General features: G+C 35.9%; 1 protein-coding gene across 3 annotated transcripts in view; it reads right to left on the bottom strand.

Moving 5' to 3' along the window:
- ADK (adenosine kinase) overlaps positions 1–14,519 on the bottom strand; it is a 296,805-nt gene that overhangs the window by 254,038 nt on the left and 28,248 nt on the right. For all 3 annotated transcript variants that reach the window (XM_010567786.1, XM_010567787.1, XM_010567788.1), the window contains one exon: positions 7,313–7,366. In XM_010567786.1, the coding sequence (XP_010566088.1) occupies positions 7,313–7,366 (54 nt within the window). Of the gene's footprint in view, positions 1–7,312; positions 7,367–14,519 lie in introns of those variants that run through there.

Here is a 14,519-nt window from a genome sequence, read left to right as displayed (position 1 = left end):
AGAATATCCTAACAGAGCCTATAAAACTAGGTAGCAAAGTTCTGCTTTAGTACACTATATACACAAAATAACGTAAAGAGAGGCAAAAGGCTTAATTACAATACTGCATTGATACATAAGCACAATTTAAAAATATTGATCCAATATCTTTACCACCCTGTATAAGTAACCTGCAGATTCCTTATATCATCAACAGCAGGATGCAAAATGAAATTACAATATAATTAACTCTTCCAAGTTTTTATTTTAATTTTAAGCAGATGTAAAGACTGCCTCCATCAAAGAAGGAAAAAGCACTTCTGCTATATTTAGATTCCTAATTTTTGGAAATTTTACGCAGGATTGTCCGTTACCAAGAATTTAAATGAGATGATTGGTGTAACACTAATTTGCATTTGTGCTGTATTCAAAAGAATTAGGTAGGGGGTGGGCAGGCAGATAACTGAAAGGAAAAATAGAGGGAGGAATCTGTAATAGAAATTTTGTAGCTAACCATAAATCATTCTTTTTCTACACGTGAGCCAAGTCTTTATATATACACCACAGAGTGATAAAACAATTCTAGAGAAATCAAACTGCAATTTAACGTAATTTCTACAGAGGGAGCCAACAACCCAAGGAACAGGATTAACAAAATGCATTCCAGATCAACAGAGTTCTTCCCAACCATCAATCTCTTTCATTACATTTACATGTTTTTCAAATATCCACAGCACATCATCTGGATTGTTACTCCACAGAATTCCCAAGCATTAATGAAAGTTTACTTAAAGAAGTGCTTGATTACACGTCATAGAATAGTAAGTGTCAATACACAACAGAATTTATATTTCCTTTTGGAGAAGGTGGTAATTTAAAAGACTGATTATTCTAAATTACTATTTATTCATTAAAAAGAGTAGCTTAGAAGTTTCAATTTGTAGCAATTCTGAAAATATTAGATTTTGTAAAAATGAGTATCGATTCCACAGTAGACATTTTTATTGAAGTTTTCATACAAACCTCTACACCAGGAAACAGGCCAGTATGATAGCTTGATCTAAAAAAATGAGGAGGAAATCTAAAAAAAGAAGTTGTGTAAAGATGAAAGTTGTTAAGCTTTTTCATAAAGCTGGGCATCTTGTTATTGCCATAACAGTTTTCCACATTACTTCATTGTCAAATCACATTTCATACAATATACTAATCCACTAAAATGTAATTACAAATGAGGAATATTATATAAAGTAACCCAACAACTTTGACAGACATCTGTGACAGGTTCATGCATCACCCCAACCATACAAATCATCTATGTTGTCAGCATATGTCGAGCAGGGCAACAAAAGATTTAAAGCTTCGTATTTCTGATATTTTAGTATCTCTTTACCCCAAAAGAGTTTTCTACCCTCTTTTTTAGGTTTTGGGGATAACAGGTGGATAAAAAACAAAGGTATTTTAGAGAGACTACACACCAACAGGACACCAAATCCTAAAAGCAACATATACGGAAAGATTTTTTAAAGTTACTGAACATAAGCTACAAAGCTACATAAGCTACATAAGGCACAAAATACTGTAGCTTGGTTGTTTCCAACAGCATTAGACAGTTGCACCTCTTTATGTCCCCAGCATTCACATCTCTCTCACTCCATGTTGAGCCATCAGGCATGGTTGCATAGTAAATGGGTCTGGGGTTGAGTCCCTTAGCTTTTGCACTTAAGTACTGCGATAGTGATTTACACATGGTAACCCCCCCAAATACAAGGAAACTCCACTACAACATTCCCATGAAGATGTTCAAATTCCTTTCACTCTAGCTTTTAACATACCCAGACTACTTCTAAACCCCTACTGTAAATTTCTCTACTCTTTCCAAAGGATCATACAGGCCATCTGTAATCCTGAAACAGGTCTACTATGCTCCCAAGATTCACCCTTCCAATACTTACTTACACACACCTTGGCTAAGCAAAACTAGAACACACACACACAAAAATCCAGATGGTACAGATAATTAAAAACTGCATCAGTCACCCAAACAGCTGTTCTCAAACTTAAGAGTCCCTCACTCCCTTGTTCAGTTGCACTATGAAAAAGTATTCATATCGCAAGTATGCAGCTAAGTATGAAATACCTAAAAAAAATTCCCATCAGCAAACTTCCAGTGGACCAACACATCCGCCCTCCCTTCTGACTGCAACACATCAAACAACTGACTGAAGAGAAAGGAAGCTTAGATTTATATTCTTCCTCTTTCTCACTTCATGGCCTTTATCTCTGTAAAAAGATATTTTATGGAAGCAGAGGTGGCTCTGGGGCACAAAATAGCTGCCATTCTTCCTACTTTCTCCTTCAACTAACTTTTTTTGAAAGTTAAGCGTTCCATCATGGCCAAAACTGCTTAAAAACAGTTTATAAAGTTGTGCAACCAGCAGTCAAAGCTGTATTAAAACAAGTGTCCTGAAGTATTGCTTACAGACTCAGTGGTACCACTAAACTCCAAACAATGCTTTTAAGACTCACAATGAATATATTTCAGTCACCTGTTCATACAAGCTAGTCAAGCTACCAAGATTTTGCTACAGCCCATATTTTAGTAAAAGAGAATATTACTAAAAAAACCCCAACACCTCTGCCAACACTACTCTACACAGTGAAAATGGACTCTGTATTGGTATTAGGTAAACAAATTAAGTGTTTCTATTTTAGTATCAAGACAACTTAGGTCACACCCCATCACTTGCTGCAGCTAGCTTGAATTTATTCTCCTCAAAAACTTTTGATGTGGAACTATAGTAAAAAAAAAACAAAACAGACAACAAACAGCCTAGGCAATAACACATGCATGCACACACAAAGAAGTCTATACTTGGTTAATATGACCTTCAAAGTCATTCAGTCCAATTCTGAGAATTAAAAATAGGAGTAATTCTTGTAAAAGGACTATACAAACGGTCAGGAGAAATACTTCCATTTTTCTCCGTTTATATTGATTTATTGTTCTCAGAAGGAGAAAAACATATGGATCATTAAGGCCTCATCAACCTTTTATGTCCAAGTTTCCTCAGCAGTCTTCCAGGATGGAAATCTTTTTTTCCTCTCCTCAAAGTTACAGGTGATTAAGTGGGTTAGGGGAGGTGGGAAACATCTCCAGGATCGAACTCTTTTTTAACTCTCTTCAAAGTCACAGGGGGTTAGTTGGGTTAAGGGAGGTGGGAAACATCTCCAGCACATCTCTTCAGCCACAAATGCATGCTTACTTTGTAAAACACCTGTGCAAATGGAAGATACTACTGTTCCCTCACTGCAGAATAACAAACTCACCAGTGAAAACAAATATGATTGCTCATCGGATTCACTATGACATTGGCATGCTTGCCTTGATCATCAGTTAAAATGTTTTGAACTAATCTGCTAATTTTACTTAGAAGCAGGCTAAGGAGCTTCCACCCATTCCACTTCCTGGCTGAGCTGCAGGACAGTAACCCTCCACCTTGTGTGCATTCAGGAATTGACTGGGGCGGGGGGGGGGGGGCCAAGATTTTTCCTTCTAATTTCTGAAAAGAATGTATACATGCACCAACTTACAACTTTAGTGATAACAAATTCCTTTAAGATAAAAAAATGTACACTAATGAAAAGACACAATTTTAAAAGGCTGCTACAGTCAAAGTGAATTGGAAGCAGGGGGGAAAGGGAAAAAAAAAAAAAAAAAAAAAGGTGATCTTTCATACCTTAGCTCTTAAAATAGAGGTACGATACCACACCTGTAAACCAACTCCAGTCTGTCTTAGTGACTGTACTTATCTCTCCAGATAACTAAGATTCAAGGACAACAGGATCAAGCCAAGTCAGGGTATAGCTGGCCCAATTACCTTTGGAGATAAGGCATTCATTATTGAACAGAATTTAGATTTTTGTGAAGAACAGCTACATAGAAGTGATCTCTAAGAAACTGAAGGACATCTGACAGTCAGAGAAACCCTTGTGATACTATTAGAGGAAGAATGCCAAAAAAGGTCTTCATTACTAGGTAAGTCAATATAAAAGCTGCTGACATTTCAAAGACTGGAAGACAAAATATTTTAAGCAGGGGGATTTTGGCACTGAACACAAACACGTACAGCCTAACTTTGTTTGCATTTGACTTAAAAACATTAGGACAGGTTCAGAAGAACACCTTAGTTATAAGGGCACTGAACCTAAGAATAAGTTTATAACCAAATCAGCAACAATTACCCTAGTGGTAAGTTGTCTTGCACCATTCCCTAGAACTGGCACTTCTTTTAAATATGAAAGCCAATCTAAATATCAGAGAAGGATAGTTAAGTATCTAATGACTCATCTGTAAATTAAATCAGATAATTTAGCTTGAAGGACTGAAAGCGCTCTGAGGTTCAACACTATTTAATCTGTTCTGTACCGTACAGTTAACATGGTCCGAGAACACGACAACACAGCATATTAGAAAAGTTCCAAAGGTCTCTCCTGAAACAACATGACACTGACTTATGAGAGTTTTTCCCCAGTCAAGTATCCAGCAACACTCAAGATGCCAAGGTCAATGGCAAAAGCATGTTCAAACTCTTTCATTATAACCAACAGCATACAAATCATCTTAGGATCTACTGTAGTGATAACAACAAAAAAACAAAGAAAGGTTTGTTGCAACTGATTCATGTAAAACTTCAGTTTTACTGAATTTTCTTTATTTAATCAAAGCAGTTTAACCCTCTATTTAAGAAGTGACTATGCTGTAAACATATCAGTAACTAATACGCAATTAAGTAATATGCAACATACCTAATAAAGAGCTCAAACAGGATTTTAGTATGTTTAAACTACTTCAAATGAAATACCTCACATCAAAAGGTTCAGTTTAATCAGTATCTATTGTGCAAATACAGCTTGTGTACACAGCACAACTTGTACTTTCCAAAACACAGACCTGTATGTCACTTAACTTGTGTTTAGCCCCTCAACATGCTAGTAATTTTAATACTTCTAGCTTGTATCTTTTTTAATGATCCAACACATTTAATAGGTTAATCATAATTATGCTGTCCACAAGTACTCTGTTATTAGAGATAGTACTCTACATAAAACCAGTCTTATCTACGGATCAAAGGCAACTGCTGTTGCCTGTCTTTTGCCTGAAGCTCAAGCAGTTTTAACATCACAGGTACATTACCATGATGTTCAAATATAAGTTAAATGTCTTTTTCCCTCCTCTGAAAGAACATGAAAATTTGGCTAGTAATTTAATCACTAAGGCTTTTAGCAAATAACTCTTTTTCCAAAGGAATTAAATCTTTGTTACCAGAATACATTTTTACTGTTTGAAATCTATGTCCTTACTGAGAAATATCCAAACTTTTAACACGGGAAAACCTCACAGCTATAGATATTAATTCATCTGAAACAGTTACCTGATCTTACACATGGATAAGCTGCTTAAGTGGTTTAGGGATACTATGAAATAATGCAAAATAATGCTAGTGTAATAATGGAAACAGACAATCATGTGCAAGCACTGAAAGTTTAAAATAGAAAAGAAAAAAAGGTGGTTTTCTTATATCATGCAGATGCACACAAAAGGGGCCAAATACCCCACACTCTCTATCCTGAAAGAAAGAAATGTGAAAGTAATCCTAAAAATCTGTACCTTATTCAGAAATACGACTGTTACATAAATATTCCGCTAGTCATCATGGAGAAGACACTGAATAAAATTATTTAAGGGCTGACAAGTGAAGCATTTCCTACAGTCTTTCATACCAACTATCTATCTTCAAAAAAAAAGCAGTTACATAATACAGATTTCAGGGATGGCAAAGAGGACATTCACACAGATCGTTTTTCAGGCAGCTCATAGAGAACAGTGAGTGAATGAGGCAAGAAGAAAACTGGAGTTCATGCACTGAGTATAGCTCTGCAGCCAGTGGTATTAATGTGCAGTAATTAAAAACAGCAGTAATAAAAGAGACAATTACTTCACTTAATGAAGAGCTTTAAGAACAAGAGAATTTTTAAACTAAATTCTGAAATAAAAAGTATTACAGTATTGCCTTTATGTAACCTGTATGCTTACACATACAAAAGCAGGAATGTTCCAATTGTGACATCTTTTATTTAGTGAGTACTTTTCACCTATTTAATATAGTAACTCTTGATTGAGCTAATAGGTCATCACAGAAAGCATACCAAGCTCTAAGTCCCCTCCACTTTCAAAACATGTGTACAGTTTAAAAGTCAGTAACTGGGAAAACTTCAGTATCTGTTTTAAAAGCTACTGTAACTGGGCGGGGGGAAACAAAAACAAACAACAACAACAACAAAACCCACAAAGGCTTCAAAACCAGGCATACTAACTCAGAATCCCCCTCCCCCATATCTAGATAATATGCAGACAATGCCTACCAGTCTTTTTACTTTGCATTTTCCAAACATATATACACATGCTTATGCACAGTACCCAGTATTTGCTTTCAACTCAGTTGTAGAGCTTTTTTATTTTTAGTACATAGTGTGCGAAAATAAAAAAAAAAAAAATAAAAAATGTTATTTTGCCTGACCATGGAAGACTATCTAAAAATCAGAATAAATTTGAACTTCAAGATTCTTTGGTTTGGTCACATCTTTAATGAAGGAGCAAAATAATTGAATATGCTGTTACTGCAACGTTTGATTAAGCTTCCTCTGGCTACTTCTCCTGCAAGACAAAAGAACATTTTTTCCCCAGAAACAAGAGGTTTTAGGCTACAAAATCAGATTAGCCAAAACAAGACAAATTTCAATATAACTGACAGGACACTGGTGACTCTTAGCTACATTCCACACCACAGCCCAACTGTGTTGATGTGAATTTGTGAAGGTGGGAATGGCCATGATATCACACAAGTAAGCAAATTAAAATAATGAGTCAACACTGAACCTGGGAAAAAAAAAAAATAATCTTCTTCATTTCTGCCAGATATGAACAAACATTTCACTTACACACAGACAAACTGCAGGCAGGCACTAGCCATCATTGTAACCACTGTCATACATAAAACCAACTAGGATGAACACCAAGACATTTAAATTGCATGTGCACCAACTGCAGTTAAGAAAAGAATTTTTAAAACAAATCAAGGAAAAAACTTTTTTTTTTTTTTTAAACAATTAGTTTTCAGACAAGTTGTGTAATTTACAGCAGACAATACTGAAGAGCAGAAGCTATTTATGAAAACACAAAATTTTAGCTTCAGGTCTTTAATAACAAGATATGTATGTACATAGAAAAGTAAATACATGTAACATGCATGTATATCACCATAAAAGAGCTTACAGTTCTTTGTGCTTTTCCTCTGCCAAAATTTGGTCGTTTGGCTTCAGCCCATACCTTGGGAAAAAAAAACCACAAAACATAAAGCAGTTAGTCCTTTGAGAATATAGCCATAAAATGTAGTTTTCTAGTTTCAAACTGGCATATTGTTAAACTATGTAATATGTCTTGATTCAGGTACCTCAGGTATTACAAAGACAGTAAAGTTTTCAAAAAAATTTTTTACGTTTTTATTAAAGTTAACATCACACAAAACTTTTGCTTTATATCACAGCTTCAAACTATATCAGATACTTTGGTTTACTATATATCCAAAATCATCGTACTTCATAACATAAACTGTACGTTGATCTTATAATTTGGATCTGACACAACATTACAGGAATACAGACAACATGAACACTAAAACCAGCTGTAGTGTTTCCCCCTGTATCAGATAAAACTATTATAATCAATACCAAAAATATTTTATAGAAAAAAAATTATACTTTAACAACAGGCTATTCAGGAAAATTTCTGCAGTCCATACAGGCAACCTCTGATGAAAGTGAGAGCTTGAGAGAAACTTTCTTTGCTACCTTAACCTAATAGGCAATTTAACAGAACAGGTTGCCTACACTGTCTGAATCAGAGGGAAAAAGGAACCCAGCCTCCCCCAGCACAGGCTACTACTAGTCATGCTGCAGGCTGCACTGTCACTCACTTTGGAAAACCTTTAAGGAGTGACCTCACTTTTGTTCTGCCTCAGAGCAAAATCTTTTGCCATCTCAAAATATTCCACAAATCTAACCGCGATGGTTTTCTGCAGGGTTTGGTTTTTTGGTTTTGTTTCGGGTTTTTTTGATTGATTGTTTTGTAAGACAGTCATACATAATGCAAGCAGCTAAAAGTCAAGTGTCCATTTGATAATTCTCCACTCACACTGCAGAAGGCAGAAGGTTCCCACTGTCCCTTTGCCCTCTGTTTTTGTTCCTTGCTCCAGTCAACTGCAGAACCATAGATTACTCCTCTTGAGGAAAGATTCTGGTCACCAACCAACTACAATCAAGCTATCTTGCAAATTGATTTTTGTTTCATATAAACAGCTAAAGTGTACGTTCTCCATTCCTTATAGCATTTTCTGATGATACTCACTGAAACTTGACTTTTCAGCATCCATTTAAAATGCAGTATCAACCCGGGACACATTCTCAAGCTCAGGAGTGCTGCACTCAAACATACAAGACATCAACTGACTGACCTATTTTTCTTGTTTACATATGCAAAGACTGCCTTAGGTTATTTGCCATAGTATCACACTGACTTGCATCCATTTATCCACTTTGCTGCTAAACCCTTCATGTAGTCACTTCTAATCAGGATACAGTGGGGTCCATCCACATTCTCTTTCTAAACACAGGGTTCACATTTGACTCTTATAGGAAGCAGACTATACTGTAACACACTGTTCAATAACAGATTCAGGTCACTTGGTTTAATTGCTAAGTCTTCTTTATAGTTTACCATACTACCAGTCTTTAAGCCACAAATTTTAACTGTTGTGATCTTACATTTACTTCCAAATCAATGTTTTCTGTAGTGAATAGCATCAGGCTCTTTTTCTTTACTGAAAAAGGGACTAGCCCGATACCAGTCTCTTCATAATGCTGCTACACCTCCCCAATATCTCAATTTGTCATGTCTTAATAAGCATTTTATTGATAGAAAATACTTACGTATCAGAGAAAAAGCAAAGAGCTACCAGGAAATTCTAAAAGGAACATCTTTCAGAAGTCAAAGGACACTAACTCTTCTTATGCAACTTGCAATCATATTTAAAATGAAATCAGGTCATTTGTTAAAAGGATCTGCCTGTCATAGACAGATATACCCTTGGCTAATATGCAATCCATATTGTCAATGGAGATAATTTTGCCCATTAAAAAATATACCCACGTAAAGTCACCACCATTCTTCACTAAAAGTAACACTGCATGCTTTTCCTCTGACCAGAAATCAGACTACTTCAGCTAGAATTGAATACAATTTTATCTGCTGAGGATATAGAAATAATATCTATACTTGAACTTTTTAAAGCTTCCAGATCCTGTGTTTCTTCACTTTTTTTTTTTTTTAAACCACAATTTAACCCCCACAGTTATTTAGAGGAAAAAAAAAACAAATAAAACCCTTCACTACTTACTCAGACTAGTAAATCAGCTACAACAGAAACCATGTAACATAATGGGAATGCTGTTTAACATATGTGTGATTTTCGCCTCGGGTATGTTACTGACATACCACAGAGGGGTGCGGGAGGCACACAGTTGCTACCCCAAGGTTTGCAGAATGGTTCCTTTGGTGAACCTTAGCCTACCCAATTTTTTTCCACCACCACCCCCTTCCTTCACCATGAATATGGCATTTTTCAAATATTCTTCCTTGACCCCTAAAGATATTGCTTTGATAGCAACTTGTCAAAGGAAATTTCCCATAAAGGAACAGTCTTGTAGAGTTCAAACTTTTATTAGTACTTTATACATTAAGACAAGATGCATATTATATTTCATACACAGCTGCTGAAGTATTTAATAAATTTAAATGTGCAGCTAGCACAGTGACCAGCTTACATAGTATTTCCCAACATGTGTTTCGCAGGCAAGATTGATAAGCACCAGTTGGCTCTTCCTAACTGATGAAGGTTAGATTTGGGAGAGTTTCTCCAAAAAAAACATTTTAGGAGCCAAGGATACTAAATGCAAAATTGAAGTTAAAGATATGCAGTCAAAAAATTTTAAATAAGGACATTTAAAACAATCTAAGCAACCAGAACAACATATTGTACATGTATTATACGTTTACATACCTAGCATTAAACTAGGAAGTAGAAGAGAAGCAAATATGCTATGAAAGTGAGCAAAGGAACTGAAGGGACCACAACTTCACTTTTTTCTATTTTCTACCCTGTGAAATTCAAAGTTCAAAACATCCTAGAACATTAAATAATGATTATTCTTTTCAACTATCCAGTACTAAACTGTGATACAGTTTCAAAGTCATAGCAGTCTCTTCATCACTGCTCAAGATCCTGTTTCAGAAAAGGGGCCTAAGAATAAAAACATGCAAGGGTCTACAGAAAGATTGTATAGGTAGGTGTCAAAACAAACTGTAGTACATTTCAAAAATTATACATTTAAACACTTTGATATGTCTTTCAGACATTTAATCTGCTGGAAGAGTAGCCAGTGTTCCAGCCACCCCCTTCAAAATGGCAGCTGCACACAGTCATGAAGATGGACAGAAAAAGTGCCCCGACTGCAGCAATTATCACACCACACAGCTGCATATTTCCACCAAACTGGTGCAGCTGCCTGCCCAAGATACACACTTCCCAGCCTCTAAGCATCACAGCTGATGGCTTCTGACAGTCCAATAGGCTGATTGTACCTTGGGTAAAAATTCCACTTTTGGAAGACAGCAGCTTTCTCCCCACACTCAGTTCATTACGGAATTTCTTAAGCCACAACATCTTGGTCTAACCTCTAGATGTCATCGTATCATAGTCACTCCAACATACCCTATTCTGATCAAAGCTCAAGTGAGGTAGCTGCAGATAGGTGCTAACAAAGATCATTACTCTACCATGCATCTCCTAATCCAGTTTAAATGAGAAGTTTCACAGTGCTTTACACTACTCTTTTCAGCGTCGACATATTTTTTTTAAACAGTATTCTTTCCAACGTGGTTACAAAAAGGCATGTTTAGGCATTTAACTTATCAGGACAAATGAGCAAGCTAAGCCCCTAGGTTTCATCAAGAAACAAAGACCCAACTTCAATTGACACTCTGGAAAAGCAGTCTCTCTGTCCTTTCACTACAATGGGGCACAGTGATACAGAATGTCTGAATTAGCCTGCTGAGCAAGGTCATTTGAATGCCTCCCATTAGTTCCTAACTCCATAACTTCAGAACATTAACAAATGGGATATATTTCAGTGAGAAAAATCTTGAAATACTAAATTTTAATTATCCAGGACATTTTCAACTTCCAAAGACAAAGCTATCCTGAACCTCTCTTTTTTCCTCATTTGTTTACTGTAACCAATAACTCTACCAGAACTCAGATCTGAACTTCATGTTAGTTTCCTCCTTCCCAATTGTTATGTTTCCAGAACCAAATTTTACGTACATGCAGATACATACATAATATCAAACTTAGCCCCCTACAACATTAATTATAAATTCACAACTACATTAATCTTAAATATTTTTCCTTTCCACAAGCCTGAAAACAAAGTAGCACAGACCCAGACTAAAAGATTGTTGCACGCATTCTGAGGACAGATATTACACGCAGCCAGAACGGTGTTAAGGAAATTTGGCTGTACATACAGCTAAATATACTCTATCAAAAAAAATGCCAAGACCACTTGGAAGAGTTTTACTGTGCGTAACAGCTGGACATACAACTCTGACCAACATGTTCTATTTGGTTACAGTGCTACAAAAAAACCTGATGAAGGTGGCATACTCTTCTCCTCTTACATGTATATGACTTACCTAGCATTCACCTACAAGTTTATCATCTCAATTTTGTTTTTTGCAGAAATGTAACATTTTTATTAAATGTCTGCTTTTCATTTTTTAAGTATACTAGAACCTGCAAGTTCAGCTCTGACTTATGCAATGCATTTTAAATATCCTTCTGAAATGGTAATCCTACAACTCAACACTTTTTTATGTCCCAGCTCCTAATATGAGAGAGCATGAAAATTAATGTGTTTGGACTGCAGTCAGCATTTTTACAATAATGCTTCTAATGTAACAAACAGCCATAAGGCACAGTTCCCTTCAGGCAGAACCCAATTTTACAAAGCCTTAACCAAATTAAAAAGAAAATACAGCCTACGCTAAGAATGTACTGGTGAAAAACTCCAAATTAATATCAAGTTCAGATCTGCTCTATGAACAAGAGTTTCCTCAAAAGCTTGTAGAACTCACCTGTCCTAAAGCCCAAAATAAAAACTGGTGATGAGCAAACATGTTCTAAAAATGGCAATATTTTCATAGCTTCAAAATTAATTCACCTTTCAAAATTTCTGACTTGAATCCACCAACCTAAGCAAAACTTATGTAGAAACAATAGCTAAAAATTGCACATATATTAAACTAAAAATCAGCACAGACATATACACTGCTGCTTGGACCAGAATAGCCAAGACAAAATCTCCATCATGCAGACTACACAAAAACAAAGAGGTACAAAAAACTGCATACATATCAGAGTAATATTTTCATCAATATTTTCAAGAATACTTGTGAAGGAACAAGATGCTAGAGATAAAAGAATTTTTTTTGCATTAACCATCAATGTGAGTAGTCAGCACACAAAAAAAGATTAAAACTGTTTCAGTAATACAAAGTTGTGACAGTAAAACAATCTAGGAAGCTCTAAACATATATCTGCAGACATTCCTCTGCCTTGTTTGATACAGAAACCAATACAAACTTTTTGCCACAGTGCAAACCTTGCTCCCCTTTAAATGCAATTGGGCTTTGCTATTCCATAAGCTTATTGTACTTGACATGCTTTGCGGCAGTTACTGTTTTAAGTATTTCCCAGATTGATTAAAAATGGAATGTATGAAAGGGTAGGACTTCTAACATGTTCTTTGAACTTTGCAGAAAAGTCATCAAAAAAAGGAACAGAGGGTGATGTTGGTTGTATTAACTGGACAAGACAAGCAGAATTTATGCTATACTAGGCTATGCTTCATCAATAAAAGAAAAGACCTTTTAAGACAGAGCTCTGCAGAAGCATTTCTTCATAAATTTTCAAAGCCGTTACAAAACCTTAAGGACTTCAGTATAGTCGTCTTGTATTTCAGATTAATCTAAAGAAGTTTCCATAAGAATGATTCAGCAATGATGCTGCTTCAACTTTCAGGTAATGTTAAGGCTACTTTCACTGTTCTAAAAAAAGAAGTGCAGTCCTTTTTCTGTTGGTTTTTCTTAATTATTAATCTTGTAAAAACTAGGACAACCAGCTTGTGGGACACTGATGCTTACGTGTTCTTTCTCAGGCTGTATTGACTACTTTCTACCAAATACACTTAATACATCCCACAAGATCTTTCAGGTCAGAAACACAACCGTATGTGAACCTGCTACAACAGTGCATCCTCATGAGCATTTATAGACCAATGCACGAAGCAAACCCAAGCAAAAGCTCCCAAGATATCTCTAACACATCAGATTTATGGGGGATGGGTATAGAAGGTCAGCCTGTTTCTTAGCTTCCATCTGCAATTTATCAGACAGATTGAGTAATGCTGCCATAACTGCTAACTCAATTTCTTCTGACTTGATCTATATACATAGGTCAAAAGGCATTAAGTGAATTGCTCTTCCTACAAGAGTAAAATACTACTTAAAGCAAGGCAGTATTTCTGCATTTTTGACAAGGCTACAGTTGCTTAGAAATTCCAGTTAAGTATAATGTAGCCTTACTCTTCTGAGTATCCTAGTAGTCTTTTTCAAGCACACAAATATTGAGTGTAAGTACCATGACTTTTATTTGTTTGGATTATTACTTTAAGCTTGCTAAGGCAGATTCTGGGGGCTATGCACTTTCTAAATCAAGATGAAAAAAAACCCACAACCCAGTCCACACCTTGTGTATAAATTCAGCAGCCAAATTCATCATGGACCAGATGCAATCAGCTAAACCAAAATTAAAGTTTTGTGTAACTGGCACATACATGCACCCTAGTCCAAATATTTGTTTTAAGACATCTTTTTTTTTCCCCATCAAAAAAGAAAAAAAACCCCAAACCAACAGTAAAGGGCTTTCATTCATATCCTGAAAGTCTCAGTCTCTTGCCTGCCTTGCACTGTTTTTATTCCACCAATTTGATATATTTACTTTTTCATTTTTTCCATAAATTCCTCTGTTGCTTTGCTATAGTCTCCCAGCTTCCCCATCTGAAAGGTACCACAACTCCCCATTCCCTCAAAATCTCTCCCCTTTAGCCTCTCTCCTATTCCATAACAGAGCAGCTGGTCTCCCCTACCTTTTTTTATTCTTTCTTGGCCTCAGATGACAGCAAAACAGGGACCCCTTCTACATTAATATCTGGTTTTAATGACAGTTGATCATCATTCATTGTTACTCTAGGATGACTTCATAAAGGTTAGACAATTTTAGAAAATTTCCTTACTGAGTAAATGC

Source organism: Haliaeetus leucocephalus, unplaced genomic scaffold (assembly GCF_000737465.1).
Source record: "Haliaeetus leucocephalus isolate CR32 unplaced genomic scaffold, Haliaeetus_leucocephalus-4.0 Scaffold229, whole genome shotgun sequence".
Lineage (NCBI taxonomy): Eukaryota > Metazoa > Chordata > Aves > Accipitriformes > Accipitridae > Haliaeetus > Haliaeetus leucocephalus.
The sequence above is the reverse complement of the archived record's forward strand: the minus strand, read 5'-3'. Positions and strand labels throughout refer to the sequence as shown.